We start from the raw sequence: 27,444 nt of genomic DNA, 5'->3' as shown, positions 1-27,444 counted from the left end.
TCAGAGGCAGGTCAATTAGGAAATAGGCATTGTGTTTGATAGATAGAATGAGACGATGTCTCCTCTCTGCACGATGTATCATGTTCATCTTTGAAAAACCCCTTTCTGCTGAGCTGACAGCAATTGTTCTGACACTATTTCTAGTTCTTCGAACACTTTCCGGAATTGCATCATTCACTCATCATATCTCACGGGGACTTGGGGCGTCACACAGAGCTGAAACAAATGGCAGCGGGTCACCCTCTGGTTGTGCGGCACTTTTCCTCTTGACGTGACATGTTTGTTTGTTGAAGTAACAAATACAAGGGAATGAAAGTTTTGTATGTCATCAAAAGTATAATGAATTTTATTAAACGAATAAATGAATATTACAGGCATAGCTCCATCTAATTTTCCATTCCTGTGCTTAGAATGCACCGTGGCTCAACAAATAAGTAAGGAATGTAAACGTGATTTCCATGGTGGGCGGCTACCTTGGAGAAAACCTTGGTAACAAGGGCCATTTTAACAGTCGGTTCGCCAAACTCAGCAGAAAACTAGGCATTGGTTCTGCCAAATCGGTGCGAACCAGCTGAATCCCACCACCGGATACAAGCCTCACACACTGCCCGCCTGATGTTAAACCACACAGTATCCGCTTGTTTGTTTGAACGATGGTCTCTGAGTCTCTATTCGGGTTTCACCTGAGGAGAATGACTCAAACTCCCAGGGCTGGAGTCCCCCGGGGCTCACAGCCATCCCACTGGACAGAGAAGAACTCTCCCTGTGGGTTTCTGAGGCTACGAAGCTTCCTGGGAGCAGAAAGCCTCCCCTTCCTCCTGTGGAGCAGCTGGTGATTTTGAACTGCTGGCCTTGTGGTCAGCAGCCCAAGGCATAGCCCCTTACAGCGCAGGGCTCCTCTGAGCTTAGCTCATTCTTCTGGAGTCCCCGTGTTCTTTTGCAAGGTTGTGACCCACACGGTCGATCGCCTTTGCATCCCCAAGGAGACACAAGGAAGCATCTTTCGGATTCCTCTGCTTTCAGGCATGATCCACCCGAAGTCAGCGACGACATCCCTCGATCCACATCCTCTTGGAATCCAGCTTGGATTTCTAGAGGTTCCCTGCCAGTGTGCTGCTACAACCATTTTCGAATGATCTCCAGCAAAATCTTACCGGAATGTGATATTAATAATATTGCTTGCTAAGTTTGATGTCGATATTATTATCATTTGATTAAGTTTCTCATTCTCTTGGGACGTCTTTAAGTTATACATTTATTAATGCTTTTGCCAGAACTGCAGGCACATTTCGGTTCCGTGAGGAGTGGCCGTGACTAAGTTGATCTTTGCGAGGGTCTTTCGGAATGAATCATTCTGTTTTCCCAACCCCACTGGCCATGATGCCAATCCCCACGCACAGCTATCCTGCAGGACACAGGAGAACGGCTCCAGAGGGTTTCCGGGGCTGAGCCCATTGCCTCCTCTTCTTCCCTCGGAGCAGCTGGTGGGTTTGAACTGCCAACTTGGTGGTTCGCAGCCTGCACTGAACCCACAGTGCCACCAAGGCTCTTACAACTAGAGCCACCAAAACTAGGACGTGGGCTGGAAGATTTTTTAATATATTGTGGGGGTGGGGGCCGAATATACGAGACAGCAACGGATGGTTATGCAACACGAAATTCGCTCGCTCCAAATGGAAGCTTGCCTCATCCTTTCCCGGGCCCGAATAAAAGTGGTGACATAATTAATCACTGTATTCAGTTATGATTGATAGGCTTTTCTCTGCGAGGAGGAAAAAGCGCCCCGGATACAGTCTGTCCCAACAGCTCTGTGATATGCTAATATTTTCTTCTGATGGAAGCGGAGATGTGTTCAAATACCTGCTACAATAGGCAATTAATACCGAGCGTGCCCAAGGAGCCGGGGTAGAAGCGGGATTAGGATACTACGGCTGCGTCTAAAGTGCGTGCCCCGGGGAGCGGCCCAGGCCCTGTCCATTGGGACACAGCCCTGGTTGTGGACCACCCAGGCTGCACACCCCTCCGTGCAAGCGTGCTCCCTCCCAGTGGGCGCCGAAAGGGAAGGTATGCTCAGGGCACGGACCGTTGTGCGGTGAACAGCTTGCTTTCTTCCCACCTCCAGCATTCTTAGTGTGGTTTTTTTCCCATTTTTCCATTGTTTTGAACGCCTTTTCTAAGAACACATCCCTCCTTAAGAAAATAAATCTTCCCTTTTGTCTCTCTTCAAGAAGAGAGTGCCCAGCAAGAGAGCAGCTTGGCACTTCTAAGTGTTCGCTAATTGCTTCTGAAATGACGAAGGGTGCAGCTTCGCGGCATCGCAGGCACCCAGGGTACCGCCATCAGCACGCGTGTCGGGGCTCTCCGTGTCCCCAGACACTCTCGTCAAGGCTGGCTGGGCGGCCAGATGTTCTGAGTCAGAGGCGCTGCTCAACTTGGGGAGGGATCTGGTGTGTGTGTGTGTGTGTGTGTGTGTGTGTGTGTGTGTGTGTGTTTCCTTGCTGCTTTCGGCTTCTTTGCGCATCTATACACTCTTGGAGTCTGAGCCATTGCGAAAGCGCTGCTAGTCTTCAGCACACATGGTGGTCTCACAAAGGTGCATGTGGGCTCCCTGGGCCCTGGGAGTTCTCTGCACGTGGCTTTGGCAGCGGGGAGGGGCGGGGGGGTGGGTGCAGGGGCTTTTGCTCCTGCCTGCCTGCCTTCTCTTTTGTCTCCCTTCACCTGCTCAGTCGTGAAACAGACCAAAGACCCAAACACTGGCAGTTGGTTGACACCCGGAAGCTTGGCCTGGCTTTGCTCCCGGTTTCCGCTTGTCCTGAAGAAGCTGGTGAACTCAAGTCCAAGGCTGCACCCCGCTGGGGATGCATGAAGGTGGAGACCTCCTGGAGGGCAGAAGACAGGAGCTCAGCATTCAGATAGCCACTCGCAGCTATCCACCGGGACTGCCTGCCGGCTCCTTGGGAGCACCTAGTCAAAAAGCCCTGGGGTGTGGGGGGGGCGGAGGGGGCGGTGTCCTCTGCTTTTCTCCAGGGAGAGCATCCAAAGACCTCTATGGTGGAGGTGGTGCCACCTGGTGGCAGGTGAAGCCCACTGCAGGCAGGGTCCTGAGCCAACTTCACCCATCAGTGAGTGGAGGACTAGCATTTATTGCCTTCACGTCTACGGTTCTCATTCATTCTTGAAACCCCCGGGCGGGCAGGGTTGCTGGCCTCCACCATGCTCTACTTCCTGTTACGTGCCGTAGAGTAGGCTCGGAGTCAAACGTGACCCTAACTTCCCAACAGAACAAACCCCTGCCCGGTCCTGCTCCTCCCTCCCCATCAGGATCGTGATTGAGTCCATGGTGGCAGCCCTGTCGGCCCATCTGGTCCACCATCTTTTCTGCTGGCCTTCTACATGAGCAAGCAAGATGGTCTTTCCCAGGGAGAAATCTTCCTGGATGAGATGGCCAACGTACGTGAGACCAACTCTCGCCATCTTGCTTCTAAGGTGCCTTCTGGCTACGTTCTTCCAAGACAGCTGTCTGTTCTAGGCCAGGGCCGTGATGGAACTGCCTCAGTTCTTCTGTGGTTTGCCTCATGTGCTGTCCAACGCTCACTCGCGTATGGTCTCTTGACTGCTGTGTCCATGAATGTTGATTGTGGACCCAAGCAAAATGGAACCCTGGACAAACTTCCATCTTTTCGCCATTTATCATGAAGTTATCTGCTGGTCCCGTTGTGAGGATTTTTATTTTTATTTGCTTTACACTGTGTTGCGCTCCATACTGAAGACCACAGCCCTTGACTTTCACCCGTGCATGATCAAGTCCTCCTCCCTTTCACCCAGCAAGGTGGTGTCATCTGCACACTGCAGGCTGCTGATGAATCGTCCTCCAGCCCCCGGGCCCCATTCTTCATACGGGCAGCTTCTCAGACTACCCGCTCAGCCGGTAGATCGAATACGCGTGGTGAAAGGATACAAGTCTGACATACCCCTTTCCGGGTTTTAAGTCATTCTGTCCACTTCTTTTCTTTTAATTAGACTTGATTCTCAGGAAAGGTCTTGCTACAAGTTCACAACTGCTCATTACCGAAATCTTGTAGGTAAAACAACAGAAAATCAGCATTGTGTCCTATCTGAAACAAGATTCTCTGCCTTTTTAATCTGGATTCTCTAACCCACTGCAATGGTTACACAGAACTCCCAGACAATGTTCACGATTAAAGGGCTTATAAGGAAGTTATATAGGTTGCTATGTAGTTATATAGGAAGGTATATAGGTTGTTGTGCGAGTGGAAAAAATGCTTATGACACAGTTGCTTACTACAGAGACACACTGCAGAGTTCTTTCTGGACTGCTGGTAAACCCCCTAGGGACATGCCACTCCATTTTAAGCCTAAACCCTGAGCTCTGTGGGTCAGAAACCCAGCTCACAGAATTAAGGGACCAGAGGCACCGCACTCCACAACAGCCTCCTGCGCCAAAGCCCTCGGCTCTCCTTGTTCCCTGGGCAGGTAAGTCCACCGCTCTGTCCCGTGTTCTGGCTCCTGGTCCTGCTGCGGCTCCTTGATGTCCCAGCTGCCTTCTGGGTCCAGAAGGGACCTTGGGTCCAGCGGATGTGCCTCACTCCTGGCCCTTGCTGGCATTGAGATATCACCACCCCCCACCCCACCCCCCCACCCCCCGCCTGCTTCTCAGAGGGCTCATGTTATACCCGGATGGCATCCCAATGAGTCCTGTTATTGCCACAGTTATTGCCAGGGGAATCCTGTCAGTATCTTCCTTCTGACCTAGGTCCATGCCGGAAAAGAGACGTTGGACAGAAGGGCTGCCCTGGCAATTAAATGGCTGCTGCCCCTGCAGCCCGACAGAATCCGAGACCAGAAAAACACCAGCGGCAGTGAGAACAGCAGCACATGGACATCCCCACCGTCGTCGGGGACTGGTGGCAGCTCGGCCCTGAGTACATTCACTAGGATTGCTGTGGAGGAGGCCCGGCGGACAACAGAAGGAAGCCCAGCCCAGCCCCGCGCCAGCCTCACAAGGCTGCGTTGGAGCCCACTGCTGCCGCCACTGGGTCGGTCCACTCATGCAGGCTCTTCCTCGTTTTCGCTGACCTCTACTTCCCCAAGCCCGACGTGGCTCCCGGAGGCTGGTCCTCCTGAAGACGGGACCAACGTACAGACTTACCACCCCGCACGTGCAGAGGAGGTCCATAAAAATACCGTGGGTTGGGTCAGGTGGCCCTTTGGCCTCCAAGTGGCAGCTTTGCTCTTTAACACTTTACAGAGGTTTGGCACAGCCGGCTTGTGGACGCAATTGCTGCTTCCATGAGCAGGGACTGTGGATCCAAGTAAAACAGACTCCTTAACAACGTCCATCTTTCCTCTCTATCACGAGGCTGTCTGTTTGGGCTGGTGCTTAGGATTCGGGCTTGCTTTCTTTTGAGTTGCAATCCACAAGAAAGGATTCATCGGGAAGTGCTTCAAGTCCTCTGACTTTCTGTAAGCAAGGCTGTGTCGTCGCAGATTGGCAATAAGCCGTCCTCCAAGCCTGATGCCACTTCTTCTTAATAGAGTCCAGTCTCCAGGTTGAAAAAACATGGTGGAAGGATAGGACCCTGGCACCCCACTTTCCCTACTAAAGCCATGCAGTCTCCCTCGTTCTGTTCAAACGAATAACTCTTGCTCTACAGACTCCACATGAACACAATTAAGTGTTGTGGAATGCCTGTCTTTCTAAATATCATCTGTAGTTTCTTATGATCCACACAGGCAAATGTTTTTTCATAGTCAATAAAGTAAATGTCTCTGGTATTCTCTGCTTTCAGTCAAGATCCATCTGATAGCAGCATTTCTATCCCTTGTTCCAGACCCTCTTCTGAATCCAGCATGAATTTCTGGCAACCATTTTTCAAAATGAGAATCAACAAAATACGACTTGCCTGTGATATTGCTGGTATTGTCCAACCTGATCTATAGTCTGTTGGCTCGCTGTTTGTATTTTCCTCAGAAGGGGCACAAAAAGCATCCCCTCCGGTCGGTTGGCCAGGTGTCCGTCTATGCAGTGTCTCGTTAGGCCTCGTGAGTTTGTTTGTGGAAACATCTCTATTGGCATCCGGTCCACCCTGGAACCTTGTTCGTCAATAAGGCCTCCAGGGCAACTTGGACTTCTTCCTTCTATACCAACGGTTTTCACACTTCTAGAAGACGCCTGGCGTGATCTCCCACGATGGTTGGCTACTCACCAGAAACCCCACAAAATCATGCAAATTGAGAGGACAGAATCTTCAGGTCCATTTTAAGAACACCCCTGAAACTGCCCAGGCCACCAGAGTCATGTGCATCTGAAAGGCCACCAAGTAGCTGAAAGATGTGTGTGCCCTTCCGGCGTTACTATCATGGGTGCGTAGGCGTGCTCAGGCCAGTGGGGCTCGGCATGGGGTCAGGGCCCCAAGAAGAGTGCTGGGCATTTGCTGCATATGGTTAAGAACACAGAAAGCAAGGCTGGGCTCAGGGGCTTAGATGTGGATCTTCTCTGGTCAGTGAGCACATGCAGGCGAACAAAGCATCCAAGGTGTGCCACGGGACTTACAGAGCTCATGGTCGGATCGGATCGATCCATGCATGAGCTCCCCGGCCACACTGGAGTGATCCTTCCTGAAAAAGAGGCAGTTTCACAGAAGAAAAAGACATCCCAAAAGAAACTGAAGACACATTTGGCCCAGGAGTAAATTAATCTTATAATAAAAGCTAAGTCTATGTATTTTTGTAAAACCCTGGTTTTGACCATAAGCTAGCCACTGACGTGATGAAGCATTGGTCGATCCTGTTGAGCGCAGCGCCTCTGTGTATTCCCTCCATCTTCTCTCGGATGCTTCCTGCATCATTCACGAGCTCGACCCGAAGAACCCTTTAATATTGCAACGGGGAACATGCATTTATTCTCCACGTCTTTCATTTTAAGAAACGCCGAGCATGCCCTTCCCTTGTGGCTTTCCACCTCCAGGTCTTTGCGCATTTCATTGCAATACTTGACTTTGCGTGAGCTGCCCTTTGCGATGTTCTGTTCAGTTCTTGACGTCATCCCTTCCGTTTGCCTTGGCTTGTCTACGAGCAAAAGCAATTTTCAGAGTCTCTTCTGGCGTCCGCGCTGATCTTTTCTTTCTCCTAATGACCTTTTGCTTTCTGCGCCTATGATGCTCGTGGCGTCCTCCAGCAGCTCATCGGGCTGGCTGCCGTTAGTGGTCAGCGAGTCAAATCGGTCCCTGAGATGGTCTGGGAGTTCAGATGGGATAGGCTCGAGGCCAGATGTTGACCCTCATGGGCTTGTGTTCTTCGTTTCCTTCAACGTCCATGGGAACTTACCGGTGAGCAATGGATGGTCTGGTTCCACAGTTAGCCCCTGGCCTCGTGTTGGCTGCTGACTCCGAGCTTCCCCATCGTCTCTTCCCACAGACGCAGCCCAGTTTATGTCTGTGTGTTGCATCTGTAGACGTCCACGTGTACAGCTGTGGCTGGTGTTGTTGAAAAGGATGTTTCCGATGAAGTCATCGGGCTTGCAGACTTCGATCTGAGCGCTCCAGCTTTGTCTCCATCACCAAGGCCATATTTTCCAACTTTGCCTCTTTATTCCTGTTTTCAACATTTGCATTCCAATCACCAATAGTGACCAATGCGTCTCGATCAATTTAAGACTGATGAAGTTGGTAAAAATCTTCAATTTCTTCCTCCCTCTCTTTAGTGCTTGCTGCTAAATGCAGACAAGTTGGATTAACTGGCCTTCTCCGTGGGTGTATAGGTGCACATGGAGGTGCACATGGAGCGTTGCACATCAAGGCAGACCTTGAAGTGTTCATTTTATGATGAAGGTGACACTAGTTCTCTTGGGCCCGTCATGCCTAGCACGGGTTATTATCCATTTCAAAATGGCCAAGACCACTCCAGTTCAGCTAATACCTAGGATACCAATCTTCATTCATTCCCTTTCAATTCTGACGACTGCCAGCTTTCCGAGATTCGTGCTTGTATGCTCACATTCTAATTACTAGTGGACACTTGCAGCTATTCCTTCTCATTTTGAGTACGGCCTGCCCCAGGACAGAACGCAGGTCCCCAAGGCTCTCCCCCGTCCATGGCCTTATGGTCAACTCTACTTTGAGGAGGCAGCTCTGCCCCAGTCCTACTTTGAGTGCCTTCCAGCCTGAGGGGCTCACCTCCTGCCACTGTATCTGACGCTGCCCCACTGCTATGGATACGGTTTCTCTGGCTAATTCCTCCGAACGGGATCACCTCCTCCTCTTCGTTAGCCTCTTTTTATCTTGAAGCTCCATTGAAACTTGTCCACTGTGTAAGTCTGGGCAGACTAGAGAAACAAATTCATAGACACTCATAGGTGTATAAGAAAGAGCTTTATATACAAGAACAATTGAACACTGAGACAACATCCCAGTCCAGATCAAGTCCATAAGCCTGATATTAGCCCATATGCCCAATACCAATCTATAAAGTCCTCTTCAGACTCATGAAACACATACAATGACATTGAATGCAGGAAGATCACAGGCCAGTGGGTGGAAAGTCTTGCGGATCCAGTGGCAGTGGAAGAATCTTAGTGCTGGCAGGGGTCTCCACGTGGTTCCTTCAGCTCTGGGGTTCTAGTATAGCTCCAAGTGTCTTGTCAATTGCAATGTCTCCCAGAGAGGTCAGCCTGTGTCCTGCTTCCAACGAGCTATTTCTCTCCTTCACGCCTCCAAATGAGGTCATCAAGCTGAGACCTGGTTGACAGGCTAAACTCCACCCCTTCACTGGTAAGTCTCAAATTGATAGCAGATTATGTAACCGCCACATCCACCATGGGTGGCCCTGGTGGTGTTGGAAATACCAGTGGCATGGCTTTAGCATCACAGCAATATGCAAGCCGCTAGTGTGGCAAATTAACGTAGGAGGGGGTGGGCACATCCGAAGGTTGAGAGATGAAAGAAGCACAGATTTTAGCCTTGTAGGTCTACTGGTGCATGTGACACGGGCTTATGAAAAAAGTGCTTGTGGTTCTAACTAACTACAAATGTATAACTACAGTCACACACATCTGCTGAAACATGGGACAGAAGTTTTATAGACAGCCTCTTTGGTGCCTCCCCTTACAGTGTCAGCCTGCATGGTCCACAACCTGCACACATCCTAGTCATGCCATCCCACCGGCTTCCTCCTGACTGATGGAGGAAACGAGATCAGAGGCCTGGGACCTGACTGGCTAGTGAGTGATGGGACCATCACTGGCAGGCGTGTGGGCATGGGAAAGCCGAGGGCTTGAGGAACCAGCCAAGGACCAAGCTGGCTGTAGAAGGAAACCCTGGGGAGTACGAGTGATCCGCCTGGGGTTCCCACAGAGGACGATGGGTGGGTGGAGAGAGACGAAGCCACTGGTGAGTTGAGGGACATTCTCTGGACCTTCTGCGTCCTTTCCAGTCACTCCAGTTCACAGGAGCCCGGGGATCCCCGTGGGAAGTCAAAAGCAGCCACGTCTCTCCCAGCTGGCGACTGCAGCTGTGGGAGGAGGACCTGGCTGGAGGGCCTCCCAGCTGCTCTTCTCGGCCCCCAGCATCCGTACTGACCCTCTGCAGCCAGCGCCACTCCAGGGTCTTCTCTGGGGCTGTGCCCCGCCCACAGCCAACAGCTGAGCAGCGCGCGTGTTTGTGTGTGTGTGTGTGTGTGTGTGTGTGGTTTGCCTTGGGGCATGGAAAGGGATGTGTTCTCTCACCGACTTGTCAAAGGAAGCCTAGGCGCTCTTCACAGTCCTAAAGGATGGGCGGGTTAAAGAGTGCCCGGGCACTCCACGCGTGCTATTGTCAAGCCGCACACCAGTGCTGCAAGGGGGGCGATGGTGTCCCCTCTAACTGATCAGGAAACCTAATGACCAGGACTAACCCAAAGCTCTCCGGTTAGTAAATGAGAGGGCTCTGAGGTTGAAGCCAGCGAGATCAGGCTCGCCCACCCCTCCTGCCTCCCGGGTAAGAGGTGGACTTGGTGCTGCCTGCTGTGGATGCTGGTCAGGCCCACAAGGCAGAGGAGCACTCGATGGAGCACTCACTCAGCTCACTGCTGCCCAGCGTAAAAGCTGCCTTGGTTTGCAACTACACTTAGTGGTGAGGAGGGTTTCCATTGGGGGATGAGGGGGGGTGTGGGGGGAAGCTGGAATAAAAAAGGTAACGGGATGCACGCGCGGGGAATGGGCCATTTAGATTTGCTCATTCCAGCTGATTTCTGGGGATCTGTAACACTGGTCCATCCCCACAGCCCCCATTCACCCTGAAATACCATGCTATTGAGCCCAATAGTATTCGTATGGATCTGACCACGGCCACCCAGAGCTGCCTTTCCTGGGGCTGTTTCAGGCTGCACACCATTTGTGCAGGGGCAGATAAATGACAAACTCCCTAAACACATACTATCCATCGTATTACACCCTTCTCACGGAGTGACAAAGGGACCCTAACAGAAGCAGCCATAATACGAACTGTAATAGAATATGAATGACGGTAAAAGTGGGTTTTTAGGAGCACACAACGTTGAAAAGGGAGAGGGAAAAAGACCCCAGTAAGATGAAATTTCTGCTGCTAATGGCATCAGTCAAGGCAATTTAGACAAACAGTTTGTGGCTTTCGGGCTATTTCTGATTTGGAAATGGATGAAAATCTCAGAAGCATTCCAAAAAAAGGAGAGGAAATGTGGCCGGTTTCAAATCAACACATGGAATCCAGTCAATTAAGCCAGGCGCTGCAAACTGCTCATATAACTGACAGGCTACAGCGTCTTTTCCAAGGCGCTCACTTGCAGTCCTCTCAAGCCAGCAGCCCAGTCACCCCCACCCCCGCCCCACCCTTGACAGTGCCATGCTGGGCTGGCCAGAAGCCCCCTGATCAGGAACCTCAGCCATTGTGGCCCACTCCCAGCACACCACGCAGGGCTACTCATCCTGAACTGGCTGCTCTCTATAGGCATGCTGACAGGGAACCTGCTTCCAGGTCCCCCTGGCCTGGAGAGACTCAGAAAGGGCCACCCTGCCGATGATGTGTACCCTGAGACTTCTGGGGCTTGCCTTAAGCCTCCCCCAAGCCCTGGAGGCCACGCTGCCAGCTCTGAGCGGGTGGACTGAGTCCAGGGACTGACCAAGGGCTCGCGGACAGGCCACAGCTCATCTGGCAGCATTTATCTCTGTGCACCAGCTAAAGCCACACCCACTGCCCTCGAGCCCATTAGACTCCCTGCCGGTCTCCCAGACAGAGGAGCCCCCGCTGTCACTGTCGAGGGTTTCTGGTGGGTTGGAACCATAGACATTTGGGATAACAGCCCAATACTTAACCCCTGTGCCACTAGGGCACCAGCTCTGAGAGGCTCTCTCTCGCTCTCGCTCTCTCTCTCTCACCTTGTCTCCCAGCTGGGCCTCGAGTTCATTTAACGTCCGGGACTGGCCCATGTCATTCTCAGAGGCCCTGGGAAAGACAAATGGCTTTGGGTTACAATGTGTGGTGTGAACCACATGAGATGCTGACCTCTAATGGACACAGATCAAAATCAGAAGGGTCTTTAAATAAACCCATTTTAAGTGGTGGGGGTTCTTCTGCTCCCCTGTGGGCCTGAGGCGTATGCTCGGCCACCTCACTTGTGTCCTCATCTATGAGAGCAAACGAGGCGTTTGTTTTTCACAGGAGAGTGTGGGGATGAAGTGACTGTAACACACGGCAGTTATGTGGTGGGCTGCGATCCGCAAGATCAGCAGTTCAAAACCACCAGCCACTCCTCGGGAGAAAGACGGGGCTTTCTCATCCCATTAAGAGCCACGGTCTTGGAAACTCAGAGGGGCAGGTCTACCCTGTCCTGTAGGGTCCCAAGCAGTCAGCATCCACTCAATGGTGGTGAGTTTGGTTTGGGTTCTAAGCCTCTGAAGTTGAGTGGATTGCGACCGACAGCAACTCTACAGGACAGAGTAGAACTACTTCTTAGGGTGTCCCTGACTCAATCTTTATGGAGCAGACAGCCTCATTTTTCTCCCCAGGAGCAGCTGGTGAGTTTGAACCTCCGACCTCGTGGTCAGCAGTCCAATACTTAGCTTTACTGTGCCACCAAAGCTCCCTCTAAACCATCCTGAAAAACAAATGAACTCACTGCCTGGAGTGGATGTGGACTCACAGCAAAGCTATAGGACAGGGGAGAGCTGCCTCTGGGAGTTCCCGACACTGACACTCTGGACGGGAGTTGAACACCCCTGCTTTCTCCTGCTGCATCAACCATTCGAGTGGAGGCAAAATGAGCACTCACGAGGTACCAGGACTGAACAGGGGTCTGCTTTTTAACCCTCACAACCCACCACCCCATGAGGCAGGTGCTGGCGTCATACCCACTTCAGAGAGGTAGAGGCTGAGGTAGCCCAAGAGCCCCGTGGGTAAGTGGTGGCACTGGGATTCAAGCCCTGTGTTCCATGAGGTTTCCGCTCAGGGTCCATGCTGCTGCCCCCTGTAAAGGACTCCATGGGGTGTGTAGTGTGTATGTGTGTGGGTATGTGTGTGTGCGTGCGTGTGAGCCATACTGCTGGCTCTCTCTGCTTTTTCTTAGCAACTTAACTCGGTGTACCTTGCGCCATCTGTCCATTGAGAAACCACTTCCAGCCCCCGGGGTGTGTCGGAGCTGAACAGTGTCCCACTGGACTTGGCAGCGACTCACCAGCGTGGACCACTGCAGCGTCCTCCCTCTTTGGGTCACAGGGCAGAGTGTGGGGGGCTGTGGGAGTGGGGGCACAGCCGGTGCTCCCTCACATCCCAGGATTCATCACGTGCTCCCTACACACCAGGATCCCGGCATGGGGGCAGCGAGACATCATCCCCGCTCCTGGAAGGCCTGCTGCCAGTGATAGTTGCACATGGGCACCGAGAACAGCAGGTGTGCACTGGGACAGCAAAGGGACGGACTCGGGGCTGGGACATGGGTGCGCTGGTGGACGGATGAGCAATGTGGAGCCCGGGCACTGTGACCCGCTCCATGGGAAAACTTCCCAACAAAGCAAAGGGAGATCACAGTTGGGGAGGAGGAGAGCTGCCATCCTGGCCCTGTGGGGAGGAGATGGGAGGAGGAGGTGGTTTGGGTTTGTAAACGTTTGGTATCCAGAGTAGGACGGGGCTTCCAAAATTTTGTAGGAAAATTCCGCTATCTTATTTATTTCTTTTCACATTTTACTGCGAATGGAATGAAACTTTACAGAAGCGGGTCATCGGAGGGACGTTCAATGGCTCACGCACATTTGGTTTCATCTCGTTCACTGTAGTCCCCTCAAGGTAACACCACGCACCCCACCGGCTGCATTTCCTGTCTCCATCCTGCCCGCTTTCTTAAAACTTTCAAACTTTGGCCTTGGGTGATCGCTGCCTACTTCATGCCAAATGGTCAATTATTTTTAAGACGTGTGGTTACTCCCTTTATAGAGCTGTCTATCGTTTGGTTGAGATTGTAGCCACAGGAGGGAGTGCAGTGCCAAGCCCAATGAGAGGCTGAGGACCACCACCTCAGGGCCCACGAGTCTCTCTCCGACCAGGAACCCTGATGGCCTTCGTGGTGCTGAGTGTTGTTCCACAGCATTCTCTCAATCTGTCCAGGACTTCAAGGGTGATCCCTTCCAGAGCAGTTGATTGTAGTAACTGGATCCCATCTAATTCTTTTGGTCTCAAGGTCATAGTGTCGACCTGTATTTTAGTAACTATGCAAAGGCATTTGTGTGGATCAGAACAAATGAGGAACAACAGGGTGAAGAATGTCGATTTCTGAACACTTACGCGGAACCTGTACACAGATCAAGAGGCAGTTTCTCAACAAGACTAGGGAGAGAGGGCCTGGTTTAAAATCAAGCGAGGTGTCTTTTCATCCTACCTATTCCATCTTTATACCAAGCAAATAATCTAAGAAACGATATTATATAAAGAAGAATGCAGCATCTGGATCGGAGGGAGACTCATTAACAACCTGTCATATGCAGATGTCACAAGCTTGTTTGTAGAGAGTGAAGAGGACTTGAAGCATTGACTGATGACAGTCCAAGAAGGTAGCCTTGAGTGTGGATTCCATCTCAAAGAAAGCAAGAATCTTCACAACGAGACCAATATGCAGTGCTGTGATAAATGGACAAAAGGTTGAAGTTGTTCCCAAAGTTCACTGTACTTGGAGCCACCGTCAGCATCCTGGAAGCCTCGTCAGGAAATCAAACCACTTGTTGCATTGGACAAATGCACTGGCTGCAAAGTCCTCTTTAAAATGTTTTTTTTTTTTAATGCATCTCTTTGAGGATGAAGGTACGCCTGATCCGAGCCATGGTCTTTTCTATGACCACATACACATGCAAAAGCCTAAGGAAGACCAAAGGAGAGTCGGTGCTTTTGAATGATGGTGTTGGCAAGATGCCGTGGGCTACCAAAGAAGAGAGCAAATGTGTCCCGGAATAAGGACAGCTGGAAGGAGCCTTAGAAGCAAGCGAGGAGGGTGAGCCTTGAGTTCACATTCTTCGGACATGTGATCAGGAGAGACCAGTCCCAGGAGAAGGACGTCAAGCTTAGTAAACCAAAGGGTCAGTAAGCAGGGTGGGGGGCCCTCGTTGAGATGGATTGACACAGGGGCTACACCAATGATTGGCTCGTGTGGCGATGAGCGTGAGGATGCTGGGGCACGACTGGACAGTGCTTTGCTCAGTTGCACATTGGGCCTCGAGTCAGCACCTCACCACCACCAGGGAGCCTCTATCTGCTGTCATGAACTGTCTCCAGTGACTGAGCCAAGTCCTTCTCATGAGTGAATCACACACCTTTCAAATTGGGCTGAAATATTGAGCCTTTGATGTTTCCTGTAATGACAGGATCATCTTCTCCTCAAACTAGAGGGGAGGCTGGCGTTTCACAGGGGAAAAAAAACAACCTTCCCAACAAAGACTATTCTAATGAGGTCACTGTCCACCCAACCACTTCATCCCACCAACGCTGCTGGCTTTAGGTCAGGAGCACAAAGGTGCCACCGAGCAAGCGCAGTGAGACTGGAAACCCACTCTGCCTACCAGCTCTTGAGCATTCGGGGAACAGCACAAAGAGGCGTCTGCGTCCGGGGAGGGGACCAGCCGGTCTTTCCGGTGCCTTTGCAGAAACTTTCTTTGCAGCAGACAAAGACCACGCTGAAGCCCCAAATGCCAGAATCTGCTCTCGTTCAGCACAGACTTCGATTCCCCAAACCAGTGACGCAGCTTCCAAGAAAAGGATGCTTGCTCGTTTAGAGTCAGCTAAGCTGAGCGACTGTTAAATGAGAGGATAGTTCCTAAAACATACCTCAGAATCAAAGACCTTTACCGGTGATAGAGGGATTAAAGGCCCTCTTCTTTCCCCTCCCTCATCTTACAAAGCTAACGAGCATCTCAGGTTTGCTCACGATGGAGCCAGACTGGAGCTCACTCAAAGGCCTTTATAAAAGCCTGATACACATATGTATATTCACTTTAGCCGCCAAAACATCACCCCTTTCTAATGAGCAACACTTAAAATGTATGAGAACCAACACATTTTAATTTGGCGGCTTCATTTTTTTAACTTTGAAGTTAAAAATGCATGATTTCAACATCTGAATTCTTTGCATAGAAAATCGTCACACTGGTTTCAATGGCTGTGGTTTTGTTTTCAGGACAGCATTCCTTCTCTTATTCTGAAACAGATCTTAAAAAAATTTTTTTTTAATCATTATATTGGGGGCTCGTACAACTCTTATCACAATCCATCCATCCATTGTGTCAAGCAGTTTGGTACATTGGTTGTCATCATCATTCTCAAAACATTCTGAAACAGATCTTAGTGGGTGGTTGAATCTTCTCCAACCAAGAAGCTGATTTGGGATTAGTTACAGTCAATCTGATGTAATTTACCACCACAGAACCCTAAACACTAAACTCCCTGCCATTGAGTCGATTTTGACCCACAGTGACCCTATAAGGCAGGGTGGAACTGCCCCTGTGGGTTTCCCCAGACTGTAACTGTTTGCGGAAGTAGAAAGCCTGGTCTTTCTCCCACAGCACAGCTGGTGGCTTTGAACTACTGACCTTGAAGTTAGTAGCCCAGTGCGTAACCACAACACCACCAGGGCTCCTTTACCAACATGACCCTCCCTCCCCCCCCAAAAAAACACCCAAACTCGTTGCCATCAGGTCATTTCCAACTCACAGCCACTCTGTAGGACAGACGGATTTCCTCACAGGGTTCCCAAAGCTGTGAATCTGTACAGGAGCAAACTGCCATGTCTTTCTCCTGCAGAGGAACTGGCGAGTTTGAACCATCAAACTTTTGGTTAGCACCCAAGCACTTAGCCACAACGCCACCAGAGCTCACTCTTCCATAAGTAGTAAAAGGTGCAAAAGCCTGTGTAAGGCAGAAAGCTGCGAGAGAAGGAAATCTGGGAAACTTGAATATTTTCCATGGGTCTAGCGTGATAGACAAGTGGTTAGCATGCACTCTGACAGAGAGAAAATGTGAGCGGCCTGGGAAGTCAAGGCAACTCTGTTGAGCTCTGCCATTGGTCTAATGCCATTGTCATGGCTCTAGCTCACTGTTTGAAATTCCCACATTTCCATGTGAGCGATCAAACCACTCACCTCTTTGTGACATTGACATTTAGGTCCACTCCACCGAACTTGGACAGGAATTCAAGGTACGGTACAGCGCCCGAGCTGGTGAGGGGGCTCTATATGCAAGACAGAAGGACGGCAGCATGTTAGAGAGGGAACTAAGGACCCAGCAGTGGTCAATGTAGCAAGTCTCAAACTTGTCCCTTTGTTGACGCAACGTAGGACGTCATTAACAGGCCTTCCATTGAACGTTTCATGTTGTTGGCTACTGCTGAGTCAAATCCAAGTCACGGTGACCCCATGTGACAGTAGAACTCTCTCTGGGTTTTCTTTCTAGGATGTCTTTTTCCCCAGGAGCCACTGTGTGGGTTTGAACCACCAACCGTTTCCTTAGCAGCCCAGTGCTAAACCTTTGTGCCACAAAGGATCCTTCTTAACCCTTTATAACTAATCCAAGGATCCAGGTTGATCTGCCTCTCAGCAAACCAAGTGCAAACAACATCCAAGAATGGTAGCCTGTGCTCAATCGAAAGTCAACAGGTCATTAAAAAGGTTATCGAAAATCGGAATCTATCTCAATCTAAAATCGACCTAAAAATGAAGTACAGCTAGCAGACAACATGTGAATGTATGTCGTGCCCAAGAGGTTGAAATCACAGAAAATTGTTAGACTCTGGGTGTCGTGAACTTTCTGTGCATTCACACGTTTTCAAGGTTGAAAAAAATAAAAGCTGCAATTAAATTAAAAATGCTACACAGGACATTGTGGGGTTAACATCAATCTGAAATGTAATCCAGCTGATTATTGTAATTAGTTGAGAGAATAATCCTCATTTAGGAAATATACACTATCTTGGGGTAAAGAACCATCATATAAGCAACTCCCTCTCAAATAAATCAGGAAAAAAAATTACCATATATACTCGAGTATAAGCTGACCCAAATATCAGCTGAGGCACCTAATTTTACCACAAAAACTGCATTAAAAATGTACTGGAAAACTCAGCTTATACACAAGTATATACAGTATTTATAAATCGTACATACCATTTAGTGTGCATACCGTTTGTATATACACACACGCAGAAAGAGAGCATTGGATCAAGTGAATGGGGTAAACACTTCTATTCACTATTCTATTCAATATTGTACAGAACTATCAGAACTATCGGGTAAGACAGGGAAATTAAAGGCATCCAAATTGGCAAAGAAGTAAAACTTTCTGTTTACAGATTGTATGAGTCTCTATATAGAAAATCCCAAAGACTCAGCCAGAAAATTGTTAGAACTAACTGGTGAAAAAGTAATGTGGCAGGGTACAAGGTCAACATACAAAACTCACTTGATGACTTTATACTAACAAAGAGATCTCTCGAAAGGGAATCAGGAAAACAAGATACTTGCAAAAGCCACTCAAGAGATTGAATGCCGAGGAATAAATCTAATTTGAGAAACCAAACAACCTCTATAAGGAAAACTACAAAGCACTAGCACAAGAAAACGAAAGCGGTTGTTTAGTGTCATCAAGCCCATTCTAGCCCATGGGGACCCGTGCACACTGGACCGAGCATTGCCCAGTCCCACGCCATGCCCTCGATTGTTCCTGCGCGCCAGCCTATTGGTGCAGCACGGTGTCCAGCCATCTCGTAGGCCTTCCTCTCTTTCACTGCCCCTCCACTCTATTGAGCATAATGTCCTTCTCCAAGCACTGACCCAACAGAATGCTCAAAGTACCCAGCAGTGTCATTGATACCACATGCAAGTAAAACCTTGCTGAAGATCATCCAACAACGGTTGCAGCAGTTCATTGCCAAGGAGCTGCCAGAGGTTCAGGTTAGATTCAGAAGAGGATGTGGAGCGAGGGATACCATTGCTGACATCGGATGGATCTTGACTGAAAACAGAGAATACCGGAAAGAGTTTTACTTGTGTTTTCATTAACTCTGCCAAGGCATTAGACTGTGTGAAAATAAAAGAGACCTACATGACTGGAAAAATATACCATGTTCATGGATATGAATGCTTAACATTGTAAAAATGTCAATATTATCCAAAGGAATCTATAGATTTAATGCAATCCCAACTCCAGTCTCCTTCTAGAAGAGATGGGAAACTAATCACCAACTTGGTATAAAAAGGAAAGATAACCTGGCCAAGCAAAGCAATACCAAAGAAGAATAACAAGGTAGAAAACCTCTCACTTCCCAATCTCAAAACCTACTACAGAGCCACCGCAGTCTTACTAACCTGCTACTCGTGCAAGTGGCTGATAGAGAGACCAGTGGGACATAATGGAGAACCCAGAAGTAAATCCATCCTCCACCAGACAACAGATCTTTGACAAACACATTAAGTAGGGAGAAGATGTTACCTTTATAGCAAGTGGTGCTGGCGAAACTGGGTTTCCCGTTGCAGAAGGATTAAAGAGGACCCATCTCAGTCCACGTGCAAAAGCGAACTCGGGATTGATTAAGGGCCTAAATGTAAAGCCTAGAACCATAAAGACGATCAATGAAAACTGAGGGGGTGTAAAGCGTGGCACAAATGCACTGTCACACATAATGAAACACGCCCACATGGCAGAAGACAAATTAGATGATTGCCACCTCCTAGAAATTAAACACATATGGGCTTCACAAGACTTCACTGAAAGAGTGAAAAGAGATCTGACAGGCTGGGAGGAACTCTCCTTTGGCAAGTATAAGGCATTCATTGCTAAAATCTATTAAAAACATTAACACCTCAACAAGAAAACAACTAACAGTCAATTGAGAAAATGGGCAGAGGACGTGAACAGACGGTTCACCAAAGAAGCCATTCTGGTGTCCAACAAACAGATAAAGAACCGCTTGCGATCATTAGCCACGCAAGAGATGGAAATCAAAGCAAGGAGATACCACCTCACTCCACTAATAACAAAGTTTTAAAGAAAGAGAAAGCAACATATGCTGGCCAAGGTGCAGAGTGACTGGCACCCTCACCCGCTGCTGGTGGGATTGCACAAGGGCACAGCGCTGTGGAGCGCAGCAGGGCGCCTCCTCAGGAAGTCGGGACTAAGCACACCAGAGGACTCAGCAATGCCTCGACTTAAATATGATCCTCACTGCCATCGAGTCGATGCGGACTCATAGGACCCTATAGGACGGGGCGGAATGCCCCTGTGGGTTTTCAAGACCGTAATTTTATGGGGAAGCCATGTCTTTATCCTCCTACCTCTCCTTGGCGTACAGCGTATACCCTGAAAAGCAGTGCGAGCCTCCACAGGAAGAGTGACAGGTACACCCAGGTTCATCGCAGCACGATTCACAATGGCAACAAGATGGACGCAGCCTAAATACCCGTTGCTGGAAGATTGGTCAATAGACTTTGTACTTGCTACACAACGTTAAGGAATGGCGATGAATCCGCAAGACACTTGATTACATGGATGAGTCTGCACCCTGTAACAAGGATTAACATGGATGAGCCTGGTGGATGAGCTATGCTCATTGAATGAAATCAGTCAATCACAGTAGGACAGATATTATGTGATATCACTGTTATAAAAAGTCAAGAAAAGGTTTTCACACTAAACAAAACATACTTTGATGGGCCCCAGAGGTTGGGGGGGTGGGGGTGCAGGGCAGGGCGGGTGGAAAGTCACAGGCTATATTAACGTGGTTGAAGGGGATGACAAACAAAAAGAGGGAGGACGGATAGTTGGAAAATAAATGATAGAGGCAAGGCAAGACATTGGGAGGTTTGCAAGAGTTCATGGCAACAGAGACAAATACCGGTCTTTAAACAAGACTGCAATCGCTGTGATCTACAAGCAGACGTTCAGACAGACATGCAGACTAACTGGCGTGGGAAGGAGAGTGGGTGAATACCCATGAATATATAGAAAAACGACAGGGGCAGTTGTATGTGTGGACTGATCTTTGCTTCTAGCCATGAAGGTGGTGGAGCACAAGGGGGGGAAGTTATGGATACTGTAGACGTAACTAAACTCCTTGGAGGAATGCATTGCCAGGCCTGACGGGTCAAGGCCACCGTCTCTGGGACACCAAGGTCTATTGACATGGTACACAGAAGCAATGTTCTGCATCCGCCCCGGGTGAGCAGGGACGGGGCTCCTAAAAGCTTGTGAGCAGCCAGCTAAGGTGCCGGTATTGTTGGGAAGAAGTGTGATGAAAATGGAAAGACATTTGGAAACAATTAGTCCAATGGACTAATGGACCACGCAAACATCCATGTCCGCCCCTGAAGCCAAGAGCTAGATGGTGCCCAGCTACCACGACCAGCTGTTCTTAAAGGGTCACATTGCAAGGTCCCGGGTAGAATGGGAGAGAAATGGGGAACAAAGCTCCAACCAGCCTTGGTGGTTGGAAAGAGACAGGTGAGGCCCATGAGACTGTGGCTCTTGGTCGCCCTTCAGGTCAGGACCTGAACCCACCCTCTGTAAGGGGACCAGGGGGGTCAATGGCAGGAGGCCAAAAGGCCAGCCTATACTCACCAGCAAAGTTCAGAGGGTGGAAAGAAGGAAGAGCAGAAACAGAAGACAGAGGAGAAAGCAGAGTGAAAGAAAGTATATTGAGGGAATTACGATGGATGAGTTGAAACAAAATGCATATGAATTTTCTTTTATTAATTGTGTCTTCAGTGAAAGTAACGGATTAGGTTTTATTTTAACAATTTCTATGCAACTCATTCAATGATGTTGGTTATATATTTTTTTGCAATCCAAAGAAAGCAGAAAGGAATCATAATTTTAAAAGGAATTAAGAATGGGTTAAAAGGGAAAACAAATGATAAGATGGTAAACTTTAACTGCATCTGCTATTATTCATTTTTCTGATCCACTCTGCCAGTGGCCAGTGTTTTTCACATCCCTGGTCAATGGTCCAAGGGTATTCAAGAAAGGCTTATTTCCCATGGGGTCTCTGCGAATGGTTTATAGGTTTTCACCCTCATCTATACCCTTCTACAAATCAGGTACCCAGAATTTAAACTATAATATATTTTCCTCCTCTGATCTTGGATTTTTGTCATTGTTATTTTTTAATCATTTTATTGGGGGCTCTTATAGCTATTTTAACAATCCATATGTACACCCATTGTGTCAAACACATTTTTATATGTTGCCATCATCATTTTCAAAACATTTTCTTCTACTTGGGGCCTTGGTATCAGCTCATTTTTCCCCTCCCTCCACCACCCTCCCTCATGTACCCTTGATAATTTATCTTTTTTTTTCCATGTCTTATACCGACCGAATGTTTCCCTTCACCCACTTTGTTATTTTTAATTCTTGGATTCTAAATAACAAGCTGATGTGTTTCTTTGGCATGGGCTTAGCTGTCATCTCACTCAGATGGCTGCGTATTTTAAGACAAGATTTTAAGACCTCAGACCCTATCCTTTCTGCTAGTCAGGTGCCTTCTGAGCTCATCACCACCCTTTGCCATACTACCCTTATCTTCTGTGATCCTCTCATGAGAGTATCAGGCATGGCCGAATCGTAAGAACAGATTGTTCTGAAGTTAGGGCTTACAGTTTAGTGTGAGTTCCAAACCCATTCATATATCCCTGTTCCATTTTGATCCTGTAAGTGACTTCCTTGTAGTATCATTAAACTAACCACTTGGGTAGAATTTAGAATATTGTTAAGATAAAGGGAATGTTGGTATAAGGGAAAGCTTTGTAGACTAAATGACATGGGATGTTCTATTATACATCTATGACCTTTACGTGATTAAATCGTATCTAAGAAAGCACTGGGGCCGAGACACAGGACACAAAGTTCAGTAACATCATCCACTGTGGCAGAACTGTGTCTGCCGAGTGGAGCCATGTCTCAGGAAACCAGGAAAATGTGGACGTGTCAAATACCTGGTCGTCTCACTTGGCCTATTATCTGGCAACTTCAAAAACAAGAGGTTTGACCCTGAGCCCAATGGCTTAGAGCAGCAGCCTTCCTCCTCTTCCCTCCCCAGGGTGCTATCGTTCGCAGTCAACAGGAGGGATAGTGCTCCCTTCCAGGCTGACTGAGTGGGTTTGACCATTCTGGTCTTTCTGGTGTGGACTATGTATGGTGCCTTATGCCCCAAGAGGGCCAGGTCTATAAAACGAAAGTCACCTGTAGAGTGGGGGTTGGGCCTGTAGTTGTTAGGGGTCATCGAGTCAGTTAGGGTCCACAGCAACCTGTGTACCTGCCCCTCCTGTGCCTTCCTCACAAGTGCTCCCACGTATGAACCCAAGGTGGTCGCCATTGTGTCAATCCATCTCCTTGAGGCCTTCCATCTTTTTTAAAATTTGTTGGCTGCACTTCTACTTTACCAGGTATGATGACCTTCTCCAGGGACTGGTCTCTCCTAGTAATAGGTCTTACAGAGTATGTAAGACAAAGTCTCACCATCCTTGCTTCTAAAAAACACTCTGGCTGCATTTGCTCCAAGACAGATTTGTTTGTCCTTTTAGCAGTCCATGGTACTTCTGATGTTCTTCACCAAAATTCAAACACATCAATTCTGCTTTGGTCTTCTTTATTACATGTCCAACTTTCACATGTTTATGAGGCAATTGGAAATATTATGGCTTGATTCAAGTGCACCTTAGTCCTCAAAGTCACATCCTTGCATTTCAATACCTATAAAGAGGTCTTGTGCGGCAGAGTGACCCTATGCAGTGCGTCTTTTGATCTCTTGATTATTGCTTCTAGGAGCATGGATCGTGGATCCAAGCAAGATGAAATCATTAATGACGAAACCAGGGGTCTACCAGGGCTGACAAGAAACTCAGTTCAACAGGCATGATCAGCTGTATAGCACCTGGCAGATTCTCTCCCGTGGGGAAAGCATAAACGCAATGTAAAGCACTTTCCCCCAAGCGCAAGCCACCCTCTCCCTGCCAACAGAGGTGAGATCATCTTCTTTGAGACAGACTCCCCTAGGCCATAGATCTCCACCAGCGTGTACTGAACACCAGTGCAGGCATGTCCATCCAATAGGGATGACCATAGGGTCAATAGAGATGACCAATAGGGATGAGGATGTACTCCCCTCCAAAGGAGGTACTGTCCCCAGCTGAGGCGGGGTCTCCACTGGAAAAGTGGTCTTTATGATGTACAGATATAGGAGCAGACAATGGTTGTAAGTGTTAGACAGCCTTACTACTCCATTGCCTGTGAAGCTGGATTGAATGACTGCTTGACCCAAAGGCCATTGCCTGCCTTTGTCTTTGCATCTGCCCTTATCGCAGGGGTCTCATGCTGGCATGGTTATCTCAAGCTTCCCCAAAGGATTAAAGGCTACTTCCTGTTTATAGCACGTACTACTCAGAAATGAGGACATAGGGAGAGTGGCTCGTGGGGGGCGGGGGCTAGTGTCTCTGAAGACTTTGCCTAGAAAGGACATCTATGATGTCTACTTCCAACAGATCTTTTTTTTTTACTTTTTCTTTTTAATAAACATGCTCCTGCAGAAACATTTCGAAGTTTCCCTGCTCTTATAGAAGGGCAGGTTATATAAAGTGTTCGAGAACGTTGGATGCCCCTGCGCCTTTGGTGAGTGGTGATGAGGGTGAGAGAGGGAATAAGACTTTCATTCATAGAACTCACATCCAGGAAACGACTTAACTTGTGGTTTTCTAAGACCCAGACTTAGAAAACCACAAGGGAAGAACCTGACTGACATTTCTGGAGTTGAAAGAACCGAAGAGAAAAGTTAAGCCTTGAGTTGCCATCCTGAAGTATTCTATGGGAGGCAAAGAAGCTTCACAAAGATGTGGGAGGAGTCCAGAGAGTCATTTACCCCTAAAAGAACTGATTGGCATGCTGCCCTTTCAGGAGATTTCATATGATCAGGAACCACTGGTTCTGAAGGAAGACGTTCCCTACACTGAAAGTCAACTAGACTCCAGGAATTGGTGGAATGCCAATTGGGAAGTCTCAACAAATAGATGCAGTGCTAGACGCACTTACTCATCTATGCCAAGATATTTGGAAAACAGCTACCTGGCCAAATACCTGGAAGAGATTCATACTTGTACTCATTCCAAAGAGCGGCAATCGAATGGCCTCTTGATATGGTTGAACTATTTGAATTGTATGATGTGTGGACAAAGTGCCAATAAGACTGTTTTGCAAAAAAAGAAAGAAATCAAATGGGGAATGAGTCACCCTGAGTCAGAGCACTGACCACCAACAAAAACAAGTCTTGAAGTTTTACATGTGTTAACTCATCTAAAACATCTAAACTCATCTAAAAACAACCTTCAGAGGTGACATCCTGGTCTGTACTGCCACACAAGGCACAGGGACTTTTGTGTATGCAGTCTGAGATCACTACACTAACCACCCTGCGTATTAAACTCCAGGAGCCTCGGTCTCATTACATACTGGGATCTAATGCAGCGTCGAATGTGGCAAGCGGATTATCACCAGGAGTGGACTCCAAAGCCCAGGCCTTCAGTCGACCACGCTGAAAAGAAGGGTTCTCTCGGGCCTCATCTTTCCAGTCTTTGGGATTCTAACAAAAAAGCTTAAGAATCAAAATCATCCCTTACTCAATCCCAGAAAGCAAACTTTTAGACTGGTGTTGGGAGATGGAAGTTCTTAAATCAGTATCCAGAATATATCTCTGTCCCAGGGCTGCCATGCCCGCGGGGACCAGAACATGACTCCAGTGTCCCCTCGCTAGAACCTACGTATCTTAAAATAATTAATGTTCACAGTCTCTGCAGCATCCACATGAAAAAAATTAAATTCTAATGACCACTAGCAGAGTTGCTATGTGTAGCTATTTCCTTGACAGCAATGGGTCCAGGCTACTAATGGTACTAAAGGAAGGGTCGGCTATAAGCAATACTTCCTCTTCTCTCTCTCTCTCTCTCTCTCTCTCTCTGGACAAACACCCTGGGGAGCAATTCCTGACACAGCTCTCCAAATCAAATGAAAAATAAGGAAAATTCAGAACAAACGAACAATCCTTTTCTAATTTTAAGGTAAAAATTAACTTCGAAATTCAAGGTAACAAAGGGGAGGGGTTTGCCTAGGAGTTTCTTGTTAGGCTTCCATCCTCTGCTGGCATGACGGGATCTGGAAAAGTCACAGATGCCGTGAGTTCCCGGCCAGGCAAGGGAAGCTCTGCCCTTGGCTCCCAGTGAGCCTGGTCTGCTTGATGTAAGCCCAGGCCCCAGGGGCTCCAGGTTCTAGAGAATCTACACCTGCCTGGTATTTAGGAAGACTACCAGGACCTAATTTTAAAGAAGCTGGAAAGACAACAGTTCTTACTGATGTCTTTGCCCAACAGATGCAGTTTTCTGCGTGTGTCTGTTAAAAACAGGCACGCATTTCATATTTTCTGTGCTTTTCCTCCTCCTGCATAGCTGATCAGCTTGGGAGGATCGTCACAAATGTAAATGAACATTAGATCATGAACATAAGGAGACAGTAGCAGGAGGTAACATTTTCACTCTCCGTGTGGCTCAAAGCCTCAGTCAAATCGACTTCGGGAGGGAAGTGGTGATGTAATCTTTGAGGACATGTGTTCTCCAGCCCTCCGGCTGCTCTGCGGGAGAGAAGACCTAGCACTTTGTGCCCATGAAGGTGGTGGTGGTGGTGGTGGTAGTTTTGTGCTGTGGAGCCAGATCTGACGCACGGCCCAATGCACAGCACAAAGAAACACCATCCGGTGCTGCACCATCCTCACTTGGAGGGTTTGAGCCTACAAGAACCATGCCAAGAACGACCAATTCCAGAAGAATGGCCTCTCATTCATCCTTAAAACACACATTCCAAGATCTATCTTGATGTACAGGGATGGCTAGGATAGAATTAAGTCTGTGTGAGATAGGATAATCATATCCATCTGCATACAAGGAAATCCAGTCAATACAACTATTATTCACATGTATGCACCAACCACTAAAACTAGTGATGAAGAAATGAAGGATTTCTACCAATGTCTTGAGATGGAAACTGAGCACACATCATCAAGATCATTGATGATTGAAATGCAGCAGTTGGAAGCAAAAGCCACGTGTCAATCCCTCTCACTGAGGCTCTTCCTCTTTCACCGACCCTCTACTTGACCGAGTGTGATGGCCCGTCAAGGTGACAGCCTTGGAAGCCCTGTGGGACAGTTGTGCCCTGTCCTATGGGGTCATTACGAGTTTGATGAGACCAGAGGATGCCTAACAATGAGAGATAGAGAGAGGAGCACAATGGTTACGTGCTCAGCATCTAACCAACAATGTGCCCATTCAAACCCACTCAGAGACCTGAAGGTCTACTTCTGCCAAGAAAATGCTGTGGGGCTTTTCTTTGTCACGTGGGACCACTGTGAACCGGAACCGACCTGAGGGCGCTCAACAGCAACAGTGGGTAGGGAGAGAAGTGTAGATTCGTGGGTGATGTTTCCAGTGTCCTCCCACGGCTCCTCGGGTCTGCTGTCATTCATGCTCAGAGTGTCAAGTCTGTTCTTGGGACGCTTTCGAAATTCAGGTGGGATAGACCCAAGGCCATATTTTGGTTGCTGTGGATTTGTTTTCATTTTCTTCTGCTTCAACTTGAACTTACCTGTGAGCAATTGATGGTCTGTCATAACAGTCGGACCCTGGCCTTGTTTTAGCTGCTGAGACTGAGCTTCTCCTTCAACTCTTCCCATAGATATAGTCCATTTAATTTCTGCATATTCCCTCTGGGGAAATCCATGTGCATAGCCGCCTTTTGTGTTGTTGAAAATGGTATTTGCCGTGAACAAGTTCATTGGTCTTGCAAAAATTCTATCGTGTGATCTCCAGCTTCATTTCTATCACCAAGGCCATATATTCCAACCACTGTTCTT

At 48.4% G+C, this 27,444-nt stretch overlaps 1 protein-coding gene across 1 annotated transcript in view; it reads right to left on the bottom strand.

The window, feature by feature from the left end:
- The window catches only part of EFCAB6 (EF-hand calcium binding domain 6), a 253,365-nt gene that overhangs the window by 208,298 nt on the left and 17,623 nt on the right, over window positions 1–27,444 (bottom strand). Inside the window, exons 3-4 of the mRNA XM_045290796.1 lie at window positions 16,646–16,734; window positions 11,408–11,474 (exon numbers count right to left, since the gene is read on the bottom strand). Coding sequence (XP_045146731.1) covers window positions 11,408–11,474; window positions 16,646–16,734 — 156 coding nt within the window. The remainder of the gene's footprint in view (window positions 1–11,407; window positions 11,475–16,645; window positions 16,735–27,444) is intronic.

This window comes from Echinops telfairi, unplaced genomic scaffold, assembly GCF_000313985.2.
Source record: "Echinops telfairi isolate 266 unplaced genomic scaffold, ASM31398v2 ScPeMD7_2;HRSCAF=8, whole genome shotgun sequence".
In the NCBI taxonomy this organism is placed as follows: Eukaryota; Metazoa; Chordata; class Mammalia; order Afrosoricida; family Tenrecidae; genus Echinops; species Echinops telfairi.
Note: the sequence above shows the minus strand (reverse complement) of the source record. Positions and strands in the feature narration are given on the sequence as shown.